This window comes from Phyllostomus hastatus, unplaced genomic scaffold, assembly GCF_019186645.2.
Source record: "Phyllostomus hastatus isolate PE091 unplaced genomic scaffold, TTU_PhHast_1.1 phas_contig_948, whole genome shotgun sequence".
Lineage (NCBI taxonomy): Eukaryota > Metazoa > Chordata > Mammalia > Chiroptera > Phyllostomidae > Phyllostomus > Phyllostomus hastatus.
The window spans coordinates 9,443,136-9,461,565 of NW_025333993.1; the positions used below are offsets into that span (position 1 = coordinate 9,443,136).

Below are 18,430 nucleotides of genomic sequence, written 5' to 3' on the forward strand. Positions count from 1 at the left end.
TGAGCTGTTTCCACATTCTCATTAACTTTCTCTTCCGCTTCGGCTGAAGGAGGACAGCCTGTTCCCCATCTGGAGGGTCCGAGCCACAGCAGAATGTGGGCATTGGTTAGCAGGCTCTTCGCTGCGCAGCTTACTGTTTAGTTTGGATTCTAATTCGTCAGAAGTTTGAGAAGTTTACATTTAATTCTCAGACTCAAAATACCATTTAGTGAAAAACAAATGGTTTTTAAATTATCTGATGGTCTCAGGCAGGCAGTTAGTTTTGTTCCCTCCCGTTCAGCTGGGGTGCACGACGCAGATGTGGCCGCCACTTGCCAGTTACCGTGGTTTCGGGAGCCTCCATGTTGGAGATGGAGTTCATGGAAATCGGGAAGCAGTGCGATACCCTTTCACCTGGTTTCCGTGCTCTGATCTGAGGCTTCCCTGTTGGCCTTGAGGTCTCCTGCGAGGAGGGCGGTGTAAGGCCCCAGTGCTGAGTCACGCCGCCTGTGCCGTGTGGCGGAGAGCCGGAACAGCAGCCCCGCAGCGATCGCCGGCGTCTGCCACTCCGGTAGACGACGGTGTAGGGTGGTCAGCCTCGACCGAGAGCAGCCGATGTGCCCACGCTCTGGAGCGTTTGCTGCTGTCTGGGAATAGAGCCTCTCCGTGGCCTCTGTTTCCACGACTGCCCTGCGGCTGAGACGGGAAACAGGGGCGGGGCCTGCCTCCACTCATGCACTGGTTCAATTAAAGTAACTCGGAAAGCATGCGCCGGGCTGAACTGATGACCGAGTTAAGTTACCGGAAGTGAGCCTGACGGTGTGCCTGCCTCAAGGCTGTGGGTAGGGATAAACATTTCTTAATCTCTTTTGTGATGAGCAGAGGAGCCTATTTTTTTCCAGGGAGAGTTTCGGCATGGGAGATATTAAAGCTAAGTTACTTAGGATGGATGTAAGGAAAACGTTTACGGCAGAGTACAGCAGTATCGCTCCTCTCTGGGTCTCCGTGCTGGAACTGCCGAGTCTCACCCACCCCCAGTGTATTGTATCTGCAGGACTTGATGACCCTGGGTAGTCTGGAGCAGGCCAGGCCAGGGGCACTGCCGATTCGAGGCTCCGCCCCCTCGCTGCTGCTCCCTTCCCTTTGTGGACGTAGGAATGCTGTTGTGCGTTTGTCTGAAGTTCCACTCTGCGGCCCTGCTCGCGTTCTCGAGGAGTAGACAGAGGGCCTCCAGGCGGCCTGCTCCCGTGACGCGAGCACATGGTTAAAAACACGGCTGCGCGTGCAGATGTGGTGCGTGAGACGGCCCTGCGTTCTCAGGGACTGCGTGTTCACGCACAGTGGGGACTAGGGAAGGCTAAGGCCCGAGCGAAAGATGGTGCTGAACGTGACATGGGAAGAAGACTTTGGGTCCAGGCAGTGGGAGGGGGGGCGTTTGGGGCAGAATGGGCAACGGGGGCAGTGGAGCAGGAATGACCTTGGGTGGGGAGGGCAGAGTGATGAGCAAGAGGACCACACCTTTGTGGGTTCACAGACTCCAGAAGGTATCATTTGTAATTGTCTGTTGAGACACTACTAGCTGTGGTGTATACTTCTTTGATTCTTGGTCAGATTTTTAGTATTTGCTAAGAACTAGGCAGATTTTTCCTTTAGAGTTTCAGAATTTGTGTTTTTTATTTCTTAATAGAACAACCGCAACGGGGTGCCCTGGGGAAATTACTCTGCGGGTTATATTTATTAGCAAGATAACATTCATGTCACCGCGCAAGAGACATGTCAGGACTTCCTGCTCCGGCGCTGGCCCGCGCAGTCGCTAGCCTTACTGCTTAGACGTCCGGTCGGTCTCCTGTGTGTCGGGCCCAGCCTGAGTGCTGGGGGCGGAAGGGCAGCCGGGACGGGCTTTCTGCCCTCCAGGGGCAGGCGGGCTGAGGGGAAGGCAGGGGACGAGATGCAGGGACTGTGTCGCCCCTGCGGAGACAGAGCTCCGTGGAAGAGCTGCGCTGGGGAAGTAGAGGAAGCCTTCCGGAAAGTCGCCCTCTGCCTGTGTTTGCATCAGGGGGACAGAAGGGGGCCGAGGGGCACAGGTGGGGTGGAGCCCGGCAGTCCAGGGGCCAGGTCCCCGCGCGGGGTGTGGAGATGTAACAGCGTGTGTTCGGGCAGCAGGGGGTTTTGTGTGACCGCAGCCCAGGATGCAAGGAGCTGGGGAGGGGGTGACGAAAAACGGCACAGAAAGAGCACGCTGAGGCCAGATCCCGGAAGATGCCTGGTCAAGGAGCTGGTGTCGGCCTGCGAGGGTGCCGTAGCAGTGTGGGCCCGGCAGTGAGAACAGTCGAACAGTCAGTGGGAGGGGACGCCACTTCACAAACAACCCCCAGACGCGCGAGCGTTATCACAGGCACCTGTACGTCACACCAGTGGGGGAGGCTGGACTAGCGGACGGTCGTGGCACGTTGGGTAACTCTTTGGGGAGAACGACTGAGTTACTAGTCTGAGAAAATATGCATTACACGTGTCAATATCAGATTCAGATTTATACCTTTTTGGTTGAAACTCTGGCTTTACAGCCAAATAGAATCTGATTTTCCAGGTCATGTGTCTTACCCTGAAACTTCCTTCGTAGCTGCCGCAGAGAAAGAGGCGATCAAGGGCACCTACTCCAAAGTGCTGGACGCGTACGGGCTCCTGGGTGTCCTGCGGCTGAATCTCGGTGAGTTCGTTATGCGGCATTACTTACTTGTTTTTACTTCTGTGTTGTACTCTAGGGATTCGAAACAGACTGTAAATAATGTCACACTCCATGTGTGAGCTGGAAGTGTGGTGACATCTTTTAAGCCCCAAGTAAGCTAATCTTGGGACCATGTCCGTGGGCCGAAAAGGTGTGCCACATGCTCTGGCTCTTGCAGTCGTGAGCTCCTGAGGCCGCGACCGTGGGAACTCTCTGAGCTCTGGGCAGCGCCCACAGGGCCGAGCTGGGCACCACCTGTCCTTCACCTGAGTGCGCCTGGGAAACGACCTCTGGGAACCACGTGATTTTCCTGGTGTGCAGTGGGAAGGACGTCTGGTTGGTATGCAGAAGGCACAGTTTGCGTCTGTTTCTGCCACTCACTGTCACCACGGGCGGCAGAGGGACCTCTGGACTGCCAGCTGGGTTGCCGGAGCAGTGGGGCTGGAGTGCGGCCCAAGGGCTCCAGGCCTGTCGCCGTCCTGCGATGCCGGGGGAGCCCACACTGCCGTGCCGGCCGGCACGCGGCTTCCTTCCCTGATGAAGGCGTGCCGTGGGGAAGGCTGGCGAAACCAAACGGTGACTGCGGTGAGGTGGTGGTGTCTGTTCCGGAGCAGGCGCCTTTTCTCGCCGTGAGCCGTGACAGCCCAGGGACCCTGCTCTGCGGAGCGCTGGCCCATAAGTGGGATTTGCCGTTTGCCGAGAATCTGCCGTGTGCCTATGTGCTGGCCTAATGTCGTGGGCGGTCCTCCCGGCCCAGGGACACGCGCTGTGCTCGTGGGACGGGAGCGCCTCCTGGTGGTCGTGTCACCGCACGGCATCGGGGGGCCGCACCTGAGGGCCGCACCCGCCCCCAGCACAGCCCGTGCCCGCACACACCACTGCCGCCTTCCGCCTCGGGCTGATTTCTCGGGATCGTGTAGAAAACCCTCCGACGGTTTTTGTAAAGGAAGTTGCTTTATAAATTGTTACCAGGGACTCTTCCCCCGTGTATCAGCAGCCGCGGACATTTCATAGTGTTTTTTACCTCGACTGGTGACCGAGAACGCCCACATTCGTGGTCGTACCTGAACCCCCAAACGGTCACAGAGGTGAGGTAGGGAAGGTAGCACGTGTTTTTTATGTGATAATTTTGTATGCCCTCGGATTAAGTAGAGGAATAATTTCAAAAATATGAGATCATTCTGTTAATGTTTAAATGTTTCATTACTCTAAATGCATTTAAACAAGGGTTTCTTCTACTTTTGCCAAAATCTAGTTGTGAACATAAACACGTCTGTGGTAAGTTTAAAATAACCACGCCGTCAGATTTAAAAAGCTGGAGACGAGAAGACAGCTGGAAGAAACTTTGAATAGCTTGAGAAATAGTGGAACACTTCGTCCGCTTATATAAATCTTTGACTTTTGCAGGTGATACCATGCTGCATTATCTGGTCCTAGTCACTGGGTGTATGTCTGTTGGAAAAATTCAAGAGTCTGAAGTTTTCCGAGTTACTTCCACTGAATTTTTATCGCTACGCGTCGACTCTGCAGACGAGGACCGCATTTCCGAAGTGCGGAAAGTGCTGAACTCGGGAAACTTCTATTTCGCGTGGTCTGCGTCTGGGGTCAGCCTGGACCTGAGTCTCAGTGCGCACCGCAGCCGGCAGGAGCACGCCACTGACAACAGGTTTTTCTGGTGAGTCCGAGCGGCGGTCTTCCCTTGGCGTCGCGGCGCATGGGACACAGCGCGGCCACGGGGACACGGTGCGTTCAGCAGTGGTTTCCGGAGAGAGCAGGGCGTGGCGGTCGAGCACGCGGATGCTCTCTCCTGGCCCGGTCCTCAGTGGAGCGGAGCGGGTGTCCGCCACTCACGTTGTGGAGTCGCCATGTGACAGGAAACCCGTTTGTCTGCTTGACCTCACCTGACCTTCTGTTTCAGGAGTACACTGAAAATCTTTATTTTAAAATTGGCAGTGTGTTAGTCTTAACAGAATTGTGTTATTGATATTTATTCTTCTTAGTGGTGAGATCTCGTCTCTGACCATGTTGCCTTTCTAAGCCAACTTGCCCTGACTATTTTAGGTTTTAGCTGTGAGTGGATGATCTTGACTCAGCAGACTGCGCAGGAGTGGTGGCTGGGGAGAAGATGAGCACTCTCGGGAATGAGACTCAGTCGGCAGCGCTGCGCTGTAGCCCCCGATTACACGCAGCGGGCTGGTCGCCAGAGAGCTCGGCAGGCGGGCAGGCGGCTGTGGTTGGACCGGCCTCACCGGGGCAGGGGCAGGCCCGAGTTGTGGTGCAGCATTTGTCTCGCCCACAGCCGGCGCCAGTGCCTTCTGCTTCCTCCCAGCAGCAGGCGCAACCCCTCCTTCTGTCCCCGTGCATGTGAGGCCAACGTCCGGGACTCTGCTCTGGGCCTCCTCGGCAGTTCCAGTGGGAGGGAGGGCTCCCCTCCTGCCCAGGCTGTCCCCTGCCCTCCACCGCCGCCTGGCGGGTCCTCGCTGACACGCTCAGGGTGGACCTTCTGGCCAGGGTGTCAGGGGCTCGAAGCCAGCCACCCCCTCTCCCCCCCCCAAAGAAACTGACTGCAGAGCAGCAGCTGGGTCCCCCTGGGTCCCCACGTGGAAGTTTCCTGGTGCAGAGCAGTGCTGTGGGGGGTGAAGGAGGGCAGGGTGGAGGCAGAGACTCGGAGCCCACCCACCAAGGAGGAGGCAGTGGGGAAGAGAGGTAGGGGAGGGGACGAGTCCTGGTGCTCAGGTCAACCCTGCGTTTCACCCACGGACTAGACGGTGGAGCCCTGGAAGAGGGTGGAGAACGGAGTTGCAGCAGGGCTGGGGCGGCTGTCCTTACTCCCCCCTCGCCCTTCCCCCAGCCTCCTCAGAGGGAGACGCAGACTCCTTTTATCCTCACCCAGGGTCATCCTTATGATGTTAGTGAGAGCGGAGGGGGAGAAACACTGATGCAGGAGAGAAACATCTATCGGTTGCCTCTCGTAGGCTCCTGCCAGGGACCGGACCCTCAGCCTGGTCATGTGCCCTGACCGGGGACGAACACAAGATGTTTTGCTTGTGGAACGACGCCCAGCCCCCTGGGCCACACAGGCCAGAGCAGAGACAGAAAACGTTCCCTCCATAATTACACGTCCACGCAGGTGCGGATGCTCTGACCCGCAGGCAAGCACGTCTGTTAAGTTGAATCAGCAGGAATATTTCACTCACCTTCTCGCTCAGTGGAGGGTAACGTAGACCACAGAGTGAGGGGGCCCCCCCCAGGACACAGGGCGAACAAAGGGAGCTTACACACCAGAGGGGTGCTTGCTCGTTTTACACTTTGTACAGTTTTGCCAAGGATCGGCATTCTCAGGCTTCCCTTTGCGTAGAAAAGCGAAAGCTTCGGGAACTCACAGTCACCACACACACCCTCGCAGCTCAGTGGCGGTACTTTCCAGGGTGCAGCCGCGTCAGTTTTGGAGCCGGGGAGTGGCACCTCCCTGCCGCAAGAGCCCGGTCGTGCCACTCCCCTGGGGAGCGGGCGCTGCTGCTTTCGCAGGTGTTTCCAAGTTAAACAGAATCAAGACCGGACGCATTCACAGCGAAGAGAACCAACAACTGACAGCGGGGGGAGGGACCCCACCCTCTGCCCCGGTGGGCACAGCAGGTCCCCTCTCCTCTGCTGGGACACGGGCCTCCCTGGGCTGTCTGGGTCCACGGAGTCACACTCAGCCTGAGCTTCGCCTCGGCCAGTGTGGGTGACAGTGAAGTCGGAACTTCGCATCACATTCTAGAGATCAGTAATGGCCGTCAGAGGTACAGCTTATTCCAGTCGTGGGTTCCGCACTAACTCACACCCAGGGTGCACTCAGGAGGCGGGGTGGAGGGCGGTGCGGCAGGTCCACCACGGCCACACACGGCCAGCGCCGGCATCGTTGCCCTGCAGCCCGAGCCCTCGGCGGGGGCGCCTGGCCCTGGGGCTCCAGCGGTGCCGCTGGGTGTCCTGGATAGCGATGACCCTGAGCTTCAGGAGATGCCCTGGGTTTTTTATATGCCTTGAAAACAGTGAGATAGGGCGGATCACTCAGGAAAGACTTCACGTAATACAGTAGGAGGGTCTCAAACCACAGAGCCAACTTCAACAGTAGGGAAGAGCCACATTTGTGAGTGTGGCCCCTTGTTATCTGATAATGCCAGAGAGGAAGTTTCCCTGCACAGCAGTATATTGTCCTCAGTGGGTGTGCAGTGTCCACAGGCTCCTTGGAGAGACCCCCGAGGAGGGGGAGCAGGACGAGAAGGTGGCCAGTGTGGCAGGGCTCCAGCCCCTGGCCCTGCTTCCACCACAGGTGCTCCGCTCTTGCCTGTCCCTGCCCATGGTGTCAGCGTGTTTGCATGCACGAAACTTCCTGTTCTGAACGGGTTTGGAAACCAGGCCCTCTCTCTTCCCCAGAATCTGGAAAGTAGGCATGCATTAAAACAGTAGGCACACCCTGGCCAGTGTGGGTTCAGTTGGCTGCAGCATCGTCCTAGAACCAAAGGGTTGCAGGTTTGATTCCCAGCCAGGCACAAACCTAGGTTGCAGGTTTCATCCTGGTCCGGGTGTGTAAGATCCCAGGTCTAGCCACTACGGGAGGCGACCAATTGATGTTTCTCTCTCTCTCTCTCTCTCTCTCTCTCTCAAAGCAATAGGGAAAAGAAATGTCCTCAGGTGAGGATAAAAAAGCAGCAGCAACAACAAAAACTGTAGTCTCTAGCCTGCCTGGCTGTTTAAATTTAAATGAGTTAAAGTAGAGCCTTATTTAAAAAACAGAGCCTTATGAAAGTCAGGCCTGGGAAGCAGAGCTGTGTGAGGCCGGTGGGGATGTGTGTGTGTGTGTGAAACCGTTTGCAGAGAAGCTGGGCTGTGAACACGTTGTCTGAAGAGACAAGGGCGACGGGGCACGGGTACTGACGACAGGAGGACGTGCTGCTTCTCCACGGCCCACACGTCCCACTCGAGGGGGTCTCGGCTCGCAGCCTGACCCCTCCCCCGATGCTGCCCACAGCGCGTGTCAACAGGCCGACTCAATGTCGGTGCCTTGAACGTGACGGCACGGCACGGACCTCGCGCGCTCACAGTGCCGTTCCGGAGCTCGCGCGACGCTGTCCGGGACTCCGCGCGCTCACGCAGCCCCTCCCCCTGCTGGTAGGAACCAGTCCCTGCACCTGCACCTCAAGCACTACGGCGTGAGCTGCGAGGACTGGCTGCTGCGCCTCATGTGCGGGGGCGTGGAGATCCGGACCATCTACGCTGCCCACAAGCAGGCCAAGGCCTGCCTCATCTCCAGGCTGAGCTGCGAGCGGGCCGGGACCAGGTTCAACGTCCGCGGGACCAACGACGACGGCCACGTGGCCAACTTCGTGGAGACGGAGCAGGTGCGCAGTGCTCGCCGCTGCCGCACCCACGCCTGGGCGGCGAGGGGCGGCGGGGGGCGGCGGGGGGCAGCGAGGGGCGGGGTGACAGGCTCTTGGTGGGTGCAGAGCTCGTTTCTGACGGGCGTGGGTGGGGCCGTTTTCGGGCGTTCCCGGCCACGCGCTGCCGTGAAACACACTCGCTGGGTCTGGCGCTCCCAGTGGCGGGGGCGGTTTCCTCTCATCAGCCTGGCGTGTGGGTGCCCACGTTTCAGTGCCGAGTTAAAAATCCTCACTTGTGGAGTCGGCAACTTGGGGAAAGTTGTTTTCTGTGCAATTAAGTCAACCCTAACTCTTATGTGTAGCTATACGTACCATCTAAAAATAAAAGTTCTGATATTTTTGGCTATGAAACCATATAACTGTAAATGTAATCTATACCTCCAGCCCAACTCCAATTTTCAAATTAATTTTAAAAATATAAAAAGCTTAATAAAAAATTATGTGAAAATGGGAAGGTATGTGTATAAAATTTTGAAATTTAAAAGGAATTCTTTTTTAAACATTGCGATTCTTATGCTATTTTTTAAATGTTTTCCTGGTTAATACAGGGTGAGGCAAAAGTAGGTTCATAGTTGTGAGATGCAAGAGTTTATTCTTGCATTACTTATTATTTATTGTATTATCCTCCCATATACATGGGTTTCCATGTAAACCTACGTTTGCCGCGCCTTGTGCGTACAGGAGAGTTACCACAGTGTGAAAGCATCAGACCGAGTCGGTAGCCCATTTGGGGCATTTTGTTAGGACGGCGCGTGTGCGAGGGCTGGGTCCTGAGACGGAGCTCGAGCGCCCCGGGGTCAGCTGGCCTGCCCTCTGGGCGGAGGGGCTGCGGGGCCCAGGAAGGACCCTGTGCACCGTTCTCCCCGCAGGTCGTGTACCTTGATGACGCCGTCTCTTCCTTCATACAAATCCGGGGGTCGGTCCCCTTGTTCTGGGAGCAGCCCGGGTTGCAGGTAGGTGTCTGGCGTTGTCTTTGTTTCCTCCCGAGAATTTCCGTGTTTGCTAAGATTTCAGGGTTGTTACTCGTTCACTGGATGGTTCTGTTATTCAGTGTGATAGCATTAGCTAGATTCATAAATGAGGAGCTAAGTACAGAATTCCTAGAACCTATCTGAGATATTGTTCCTGCAATGTTCTTTTAAGTATCCATAGAAATTCAGCTGCTGTGTCTAGTATTAAAATTTTGGTGTTTCCGCAGTCCGTTGCTTTTCAGAGTGCTTCCATGTTCGCTGTCCGTGTGTCTGACCACTTCGTTTCTGTAGGCAGGAAAACGTAGTAGTTACAACAAAGCTTCTGAACTCAGACTTCTCAATCTGGATTTTTGCTCTGCTACTACTGCCGTGTGATCTCGGGCCAGTGATTCAACTCTTCCGGGTCTCAGCTGTCTTCCCCGCAAAGGGGTAGTGGTGGTGGCGCCTGCTTCTTAGGCTGCTGCAGGCACGCGACGGGCAGCACTTGGACCGGAGCCTGGCGCGCAGGCGCAGCACAGCGTCAAAGTTCGCTGCCGCGGTTGTCGGTGATGGACCTGCTGGGGTCTCACTTCGTAGTCCGTAGGGGTCTGTCATCTTGAGTGTGTTCTCTGGCTTGCTTCTGGGCTTTTTAAGCTTTTCTTTGTTGATGTAAATGTCTAAGTATAAGATTTTTTTTTATATCCTCACCTGAGGACACCTTTCATTGCTTTTAGAGAGAGAGAGAGAGAAAGGGAGAGAGAGAAACATCAATGTGAGAAGGAAACATTGGTTGCCTTCTAATATGTACCCCAACTGGGTATTGAACCCACAGCCTGTGCATGTGCCCTGACTAGGAATTGAACCTGTGACCTTTCAGTCTGCGGGACGCTGCTCCAACTCACTGAGCCACACTGGCCAGGGCATAAGATATTTAATGGAACATTATAATTTTGGATTGCCCATAATAGTGTGATTTTGCATTTTATTTTTATTAAAAAAAAACTTTGGTCCCTGAAGTGTAAGTCACACTCATTTTAGGCGTCTAGTGTATGCTGTCTAGTAACTTCCGTGCCTCGGTCTGTCGCATTGAGACAGTGTGCGGGCAGCAGCCTTGCTGGGTCTCTCTTCCATTCCGGGGTGGTTGTCGTGGGGAAGATGCAGACCACTCGCACCCTCTCGGTGATTTTACCCTGGCAGGCTGAGGGGGCCAGCGTGAACGCCTGTGCCCCTGCGCCCGCGTTCTGGAGCCCCGGCAGGACTGCCCTGCCTTGGTGGCTTCGTCTTGGCACGTGGCGGTAACCCTCGGTAGCTGTGTCTCTCCCCGAGCTCTCTGGAAAGACTCCCATCCCCACCCTTTTGGGACCAGAGGAGGGTGTTCGGGATGTGCGCCTCAAGCATCCCCGGAGCCCTGCTTTGATGCCCGGCGCACGCAGTTGCTGTAGCGACAGGCTGGTGTGCGGCAGGCCGGCAGCCCGCTCACAGGCTCTGTCACGCTGCTTCCCGGGCCGCGCACCACGCAGGTCGGAGTTGCAGTGGCTGGTGGTTCAGCAGGGTTGGGTCCTGGGTGGTTACACGGAGGGGCCCTCTGTGGGCGGGGCTCCCCTCCTTCCTTCCTTCTGTGCTCTGGCCTGCCGCACGGACAGTCCGACCGCCTCCTGTCGTGTGCCTAGGGGCTGTGACGCAGACACTGGCCGGCAGTATGTGCGGCGCTGCGGACGGTACATGAGACGTTCACATGGACCACCGAGTCCTGTGGAGGAATCGGGACGGCACGGCTACGCTCTCAAGGGGAGGGCACCTCGGAGCGGCCTGGTCACTCTCTCAAAGGAGAGCACCCACGCCGCTGCTGAACAGGCTGTCGTTAGGGAGTTTTGGGTAAGAACACGAATACAGCTTATTCACCATTGCTTGGCAGTGAGGGTCAAACAAGTAGATAAGTTCAAAGAGCTAAAAAGGGCTCACACTGAGTTGGGGTTTTATCACCTAAAAACTACAGAACTTAAGGGGCTAAATTCATTGCCTGCCCGGGGCCTTCATAGTCTAATCAAGAGCATCCTCAGCAAAGTACCTTTCACACGATTTTACACATTCTTTTTTCAGGTCTGATCATCCCAGGAAGTCCGCAGTCCCCAGTGTGGATTGCACCACCCCTTGTCATTGTCACAGGCTTGAGTCGGACAGAGGAGACAAAGGCAGCCAGGAGATTTGGATGTCTCACAGGCAGAATGAGGACTCAGGCTTTGTTAAAGCCAAGGGGCAGGGGTCGATCACCCCCATTTTCCACAGCCCCGAGTCTTTCCCTGAGGGCCTTCCCATGTGATCGTGCCTGTCTGAGGTCCATCCTCCCATGAGGGATCTTACCCGTCATTGGCTAACCGACCAAGCACTGGGGGCCAGGCAAGGAGCGGGCAGCGCTCCTGCCAGGGAGATAATAAGCTTGTCTCCTTAGTGTCTCTTTGTCCCGATGTCTCTCACTCAGCCTTAGCCACGGTGGTTCACAGCTCCTGAAACCAGGCGGGGCGGCTCCCAATAGCGCTGAGAATGACAGGTTTTCGGTCATACCTGTTTGGATGGAGAGAGTGATTTTTGAGGCAGGAAGACAGAGCCCCAGTTCCGCTTGGTGGTCACCGCGCCAGCCCGTGGCCGTGCAGTGGGTCAGGGTCGGGTCAGGGGTTCTCGGTTGCTCTGCTCAGCAGTTCTGAGAGTCCGCCCTTCTCCGAGCAGGGGTGGTTAGTGTCGTGAGATGCTTTTCTCACTCCCCCCACTGCTCTGCAAGAGTGGGTAAGACAGGGATGGAAATGCGCACTCGATTTTAAAACCTGAAATGCAGATGTTGATTTTTAAAAATGAAAATACCCAAGTCCAAAAATTAATTTTCTCCTAGAAGACAGACAGGGACTTCTGAGAGTAGCTGTACACGGGGACTCCGTGTCCTATGTGTTCTCGGGGCTGGAACTGGATGTTCCAGGGAGGTCCTCAGGTCAGGGTCTCCGGGGACTGCCCCGTCAGCAGCCCCGTGTGGGAGCCCCTGGGCGGCCTCTCGCCTGCCGGTCCTCTGTCATCGAGTCCTCTGCGGTTTTAGTCAAACAGTGATAGAAGGGTCCTCTTACACAAATTTTTTTTAAGAGAGGGAGAGAAACATGATGTGCAAGAGAAACAGAATCGGTTGCCTCTCCCACACCCCATACTGGGGACGTGGCCCACAACCCAGGCATGTATGTGCCCTGACTGGGAATCGAACCAGCAACTTTTAGTTTGCAGCCGGTCCTCCATTCACAGAGCCACACCAACCAGGGCTCATCTAACATGATGTTAAAATGCTGATTTGCGAAAGCAGTGTGGAACTTCCTCAGAAAACTAAAAATAGATCTGCCTTTTGACCCAGCAATTCCACTGCTGAGATTATATCCTAAAAACACTAAAACACCAAACCTATGCACCCCAATGTTCATAGCAGCACAATTTACAATAGCCAAGTGCTGGAAGCAACCTAGGTGCCCATCAGTAAATGAGTGGATCAGAAAACTGTGGTACATTTACACAGTGGAATCCTGTGCAGCAGAAAGAAAGACGGAGCTCCTACCCTATGCAACAGCTTGGATGGAGCTGGAGAGCATTATGCTAAGTGAAACAAGCCAGGCAGTGAAAAAGACAAATACTATATGATCTCACCTTTAACAGGAACCTAAATAACAAAACAAAGAAACAAGCAGAATATAGCCAAAGATGCTGAAATAGAGGACGGGCTGACAGTGAACAGAGGGGAGAGAGGAGGGAATTTCAGGGGGGAATGGGTAGGGTTCACAGGAACAAGTTTAAAGGACACATGGACAAAAACTAGGGGCGGGTGGAAATGGGAGGGAAGTGGGGAGGGTTGGGTGGGTGGGCTGGATTGGGAGTAAAAGGGAGAAAACTGTACTTGAACAATGATTAAAATTTTTAAAAAATCCTATAGTTTCACACACACACACACACACACACACACACACACAAATGCTGATTTTCGGCCTCAACTTCCCATCAACTGAAATGAAATCTCTTAGAATGGGGCCAGGAATCTGCATTGCGACCACGTTCCCTTCCAGGCAAACTGGGAGCTTCTTCCATACAGGCTCCTGCTCCAGTGGCCGGAAGCAGCTGGTCCTGAGCAGGCGAAGGCCGCCCGGGACTCCCGGCCCAGCCTCCCCAGGGCCCTCTCCCTTCTTCCTGCTGAGCGCCCGTGAAGGCCGTCCTGGTGTCTGTCGCCCTGAAGACTCTCCCAGGCTCCCTCCCGGCTCTCCCCAGTTCCGTTCCGTTTCCTTCCCTCCCCACTTTGCACACGCTGTGCCCGTCCGGTCTGGGCAGCCGTGCGTCCTCACGTGGCCTCCTCTGCCCGTCCCGCGCCGCGCCCCGCTCTTCCCCCGCAGGAGCCCTCCGCTCCCCAGTTCGGGTCTACTGTGCCTCGGGAGCCCCCTCCGGTTGCGTTGAGCGGGCTCCAGTCCCACCCACGCTGAGCCCATCACTAAACGCGGAGTCCCTCCAGGGGGGGCACCCTTCCGCACAGGTGTGCGGCCTTGTGCCCGAGAAGCTCCAAGGCGGCGGGGAAGGCGGGCAGGCCGACTGATGGTCCGGCCTTTCACGGGGCAGGCGCATGCCGACACGCGCCAGCGTGGGGCGCCGTGAGACTCCTCTCGGGAGCAGCTGCTCGCTCGTTTGGCTTGCGGCTTGCTCGCTCTGAAGCTGCTTAGCGTTCACGATGCGCAGTGCTGCTCTGACGCATCGCGACATTACACTGCAGCTCGTCTTCGTCCTCAAAGACAGTCAGTCACGTGCTCTACGCCTCGTAGGGTGTCGCACAGAGACTTCCGTCACATTCCAGGGACACGTGGGCAGGAAACAGTGGGGGTGGGACGTGGTGTTTCGTGGCTCCCAGTTGAGTGGTTTCCTGAAAACATCGACGGGGCACCTTTCTCTTCAATTGGGCAAACTTACGGTTATTTAAAGCCTTACAGCTCTCCGGAGTGCTACTTTTATCACAGTGGACAGAACAACTTTTTATTGCAGAGTTAGTTTCTGTAATGCTGAGTAATGAAACACAGTCTAGCCCAACCAATATGTTGCTGTAAGAGTGATGTAACTAGTCATGTGTCGGGGGGCGCAGACTGGTGGGGACACCCACAGCCGTTACCTGAAGAACAGGGAGCCCATATTTTGTCACCCTGACAGGTGGGAGGACTGTGCAAGATAAATATTAATGAACAAAATGCTAAGTCTTGCAATTCTATCGAATTATAGGCAATTGCCTGAGACCACGCCAGAGAAAAAGTATTGACTTCTGCTGAGTTGTGCTGAATGCTTCATGTCCTAGGGCGCACCCCCTCAAAGCTGGAAATTTTATATGGACCCTTAGGTAGTATACGATGACATTGAATTCATGTAGATGTGTCGTGAGTCCAGTCAGTTTCTGTCTAAAAGCCCTGAAGGGAAGCTGCCGTTCATCAAGGTAGAGCCATTAGATGGTCCTGCTGACTGCACAGAAGGGGGAGGGCGGCATGGTGACCGAGGTTGGGGTTGGGTGAGCAGAGCAGGGCCCGTTTTCTGGTTTTGTTTGTGGAGCTGCACAGTGGATTTGACTGCTCTCCTTCCGTGCCACACCCCGCCGAAGGTCACTGTGTTCACAGGTTAGCCAGAGTGAACGCTGGGGACTCGGGGTCTCAGAGGGGGATGTCGAAAAGTGAAGTTCAGGGAAATGACCTGGTCTCACTTCTCGGTTCCTTTGTGGCACCCGTTACAGCCGTCTCAATTCCGCCTCTTCTCTGCCGCCCCAGCTGTAAACAGGAACAAGACACAGTGGTTAGATACTTTCTTTCTTGTTTCACTGTCTTGGCCCAGATTTCTCACTCTGCAGAATATGCTGTTATTCTAGTCTGTGTGGCTGTGAGACTGACTTTGGAAAGTCTCTTTTCCTGGGAATGACATTTTTGATTTGTTGGACCTTTGGGTCAGGGAGAAGTGAATAGAGAGTTCGGCATAACAGAGGAAAAAAGACGTAGACACTGCACTTGCAGACGGCTCGGAAGAGGGGGTTTAGGAGACCGTTTTGGAGTTAGCGGTGTGGACCCGAGAGGACAGGTTGTCTCACTTGGCTGCGTTTGGTGTTTTATTTCCCAAATAGCAGTAACATCTGCTGACTTGCACGGGATGCAGTTTGAGTTTAAAACAAGGTAATGTATATGAAAGCACTCTTAAAAATATCTTCACAAGTCAGGTTTTCTTTTAGTGTACAAGTATTTCATAGTGGTCTAACTTCTAGCTCCTTTTTTACGAGGTTGCATTTTAAAAAGTAAAAGGGAGGAGAAACTTCCGGAACTTGTTTGTTAAGGGAAGGTCACGAACGACGATCACCTGCCTTACTACTGTGCGTTCGGCCCAGCAAATGGGCTGTTGCGGATCGTAAACAGTGATTTCTCGTCCCCTTCCCGCGGGCTTTTGGTGTGACCAGACACACTCTTCTTGTCCTAGGTGGGATCTCATCGCGTCCGCATGTCAAGGGGATTTGAAGCCAATGCACCTGCTTTCGACAGGTAAGACCATCATCTTTACCTGGCGCCCTAAGTGTCGACATTGCCAAGCAGTGAGGCTAGTTACGATTGAATTTGCCGATTTATTTCACCTCTTTCAGCTCTAAGTGGCATTTCTGAGTCCTAGTCTAAGTGGAACACAGGGACTCCTAGTGCCAGGACTTCAGTGGCAGCAGCCCTGGCTGGGCCTGTGGGCCTCGGTCTCGGCCCCACGCCCCTCCCCGGGCAGCGCCCAGCTCAGCAGCTGAGTGCCAGACGCTGACTGGTCCAGCACGGGCTGTGCCCTGAGGGTGAGACGCAGGGTCCGGCGGAAGTGAGGCTGCTCGAGTGTGGCTGGGAGGGTAGTAACATGCGTGTAGTGATCTGTGGTTTTAATGTGAACATTGCACCTAAAATGTCACATGGTGTGCTTGCCTGTGATACCGTTACGTTACAGAATGACATGCTCATGACTTCGTCATAAAACAGGAGCCTTATTGGTGCCGGACCCTGGATACATTGGCTTTCAAACATTAGTGCAAAAAAAAAACCCCAGAAAATTACTATTGCCTTATTAGTATTTCTTTGCCACGTCGATTACTCTGTGAGGGGTATTTCAGCCGCACTGGGTTAAATGCTCACAGGATGTGATATCCTCGCGTGTGAGCTTCGGCCCTCGGCCCTCGGCCCTGGCTGCCCTCCCGGCCCGGCCGCTCCTGTTCCAGGCCCCCAGAGAGGAGAGGGGTCGGCGGGCCCACGGCTCCGGCACGGTGGGGGCTCGGCGTCGGTGGGCAGAGAGGCACTTGCGTTCACTGAACTCGCATCAGCTCGGAGTTTCGAGACCGTGCGCAAGTGGGTTTGTGTTCAGTTTTGCCAGTTCTGTGAGTCTAAAGTGCTCCCGTGTGGGTTCTGATCAGGAATGGACTCCTGCTTATTGAAAAAAAGTTTAGCTTGTCACTTGACATTTGCTTATTTTCTTTCTCTCTTTAATAGGCATTTTAGAACACTCAAGAATTTGTACGGCAGACAAATAATAATAAATCTGCTTGGGTCCAAGGAAGGCGAACACATGCTGAGTAAGGCCTTCCAGGTAAGGGTGGGGCGTGACAGATGCTGTGGTGGAGTGATCGGATTCTCCCCGGAGGTGGACCACTTCCTGGTTGACTCTCTGGGGCTGCTAGGGAACAGTGTGGGGTAATGTTGCTGAACTTGGGGTTCTAAAAGCTTCCAAGGTGATCGACACTATTTTCTAAAATGAGCTCATTTATGTTGTGGAGAACCAGAGGACACCCCACCCCCCGTCAAAAAAAAAAAAAAAAAAAAAACGTTCCCTGGCCCCGGTGGGAAGGTTGCAGGCAGCTCCCCCTTCCTCTGCTCATTGCCTCACCGGCTGCCTGGACGCCTGTCCTGGACTTGAACCCGTGAGAGGGCGAGCATGCACTGGGACACCAGCAGGGGGCGCACCTCGTCGTGGTGATAGATTCTGGAGTTTCCAGTGAAAATACCCCAGACAGATGCCTGACTTCTAAAGAAAATTGGTCTTCATAAACAATTACTGAATCAATAATTGATATAAATTCTGATGTTGCATGGAACTATAAGCGTGGACAAAATGGTTAGAAACATTTTCTTAAATTCAGTCTAATGAACTTCAGAATTAATTATTTGGCTATTTTGTGGTAACCTTGTGAAATAAATATTTGTAATGCATACATTCTACTTTAGAGAATGACTTTTTATGGTAAACTTGTAAAACGTTTGTATATATTGAACTAAGATATAAAAATGAATTTTATATCTTTTATAGGCTTTGTCTTAAAAATAAGTTACTTTATTTTGAGACTGTGATAGACATAAGCAGTTAGTAGTTAAATTTGGGTTGTAACACATGAAGTGGTGGTAGGCACTCTTCCGTCTTCTGAACCAGGTGAGGACGTCACTGACGCCCTCTGGCAGCCCACCCGCAAACCCCGCAGGGAGGGAACGGGGTTTTAGGGGCAGTGAGCCCTCAGGCGCCACGCGCGGGGCCTTTCCCTCCCTCTGCGAGTGCTGGCGGAAGTGCTGGGAGGGCGTGGAGGGCCGCCCGTGCGGAGGCCGCAGCCTGGACCGCCAGGGTCCGTTCAGACCGGCGGCGGCGGCGGGGCCGCGTTCTGTCGGCACCGTGACGAGCATCTGCCTTCCGACTTCCAGGGGCACCTGAAAGCGTCTGAACACGCCACGGACGTCCAGATGGTGAATTTCGACTACCACCAAATGGTGAAAGGAGGAAAAGCAGACAAACTACACAGTGTCCTTAAACCTCAAGTCCAGAAGTTTCTAGATTATGGATTTTTTTATTTTGACGGAAGTGAAGTTCAAAGGTTTGCCCTGTTTCTCATTTCTTTAAATTGGAACTTTGCTACCATTGTAAAACTATTCTTAACATGGAAAGCTAAAATTTCCTTTTTCAAGTCAGAATTTACGGTTCCAGTGTCTTTACGAGTGTACCCAATCTTAGGCTTCTCTCCTCCCTGTGGAATCCACCAAGTCGTAGTCGTAGCTGGCGCTGCCGCGTGCCCACTGCGGGCCGAGCAGCGTCCTTAGTTTCTCGTGTGTCAGTGACAGCACTCGTGGGGCCAGGTGCTGCGCCCCGCCCCGCCCCCCAGGACAGGGCGGCGCCTGCTGTGAGCCTGCCCCCCAGTGAGTGGGCGGTGCTGGAGCTGGGTTCCTGCCGCTGCCGTTGTCCGGGAGTGTCCCGCCTCTCCTGTGACACTGGGGTCCTCACGTTTCCTGACCTCTGTGAGGACGACTGCATGTAAATAGAAGTGAAAGACG

The 18,430-nt window shown here is 54.5% G+C and overlaps 1 protein-coding gene across 11 annotated transcripts in view; it reads left to right on the forward strand.

Annotated features, from left to right (window-relative positions):
* The window catches only part of SYNJ1 (synaptojanin 1), a 74,442-nt gene that overhangs the window by 13,340 nt on the left and 42,672 nt on the right, over positions 1-18,430 (forward strand). For all 11 annotated transcript variants that reach the window (XM_045852770.1, XM_045852767.1, XM_045852773.1 and 8 more), the window contains exons 3-9: positions 2,600-2,686; positions 4,112-4,379; positions 7,863-8,088; positions 8,997-9,080; positions 15,579-15,640; positions 16,610-16,706; positions 17,807-17,976. In XM_045852770.1, the coding sequence (XP_045708726.1) occupies positions 2,600-2,686; positions 4,112-4,379; positions 7,863-8,088; positions 8,997-9,080; positions 15,579-15,640; positions 16,610-16,706; positions 17,807-17,976 (994 nt within the window). The remainder of the gene's footprint in view (positions 1-2,599; positions 2,687-4,111; positions 4,380-7,862; positions 8,089-8,996; positions 9,081-15,578; positions 15,641-16,609; positions 16,707-17,806; positions 17,977-18,430) is intronic.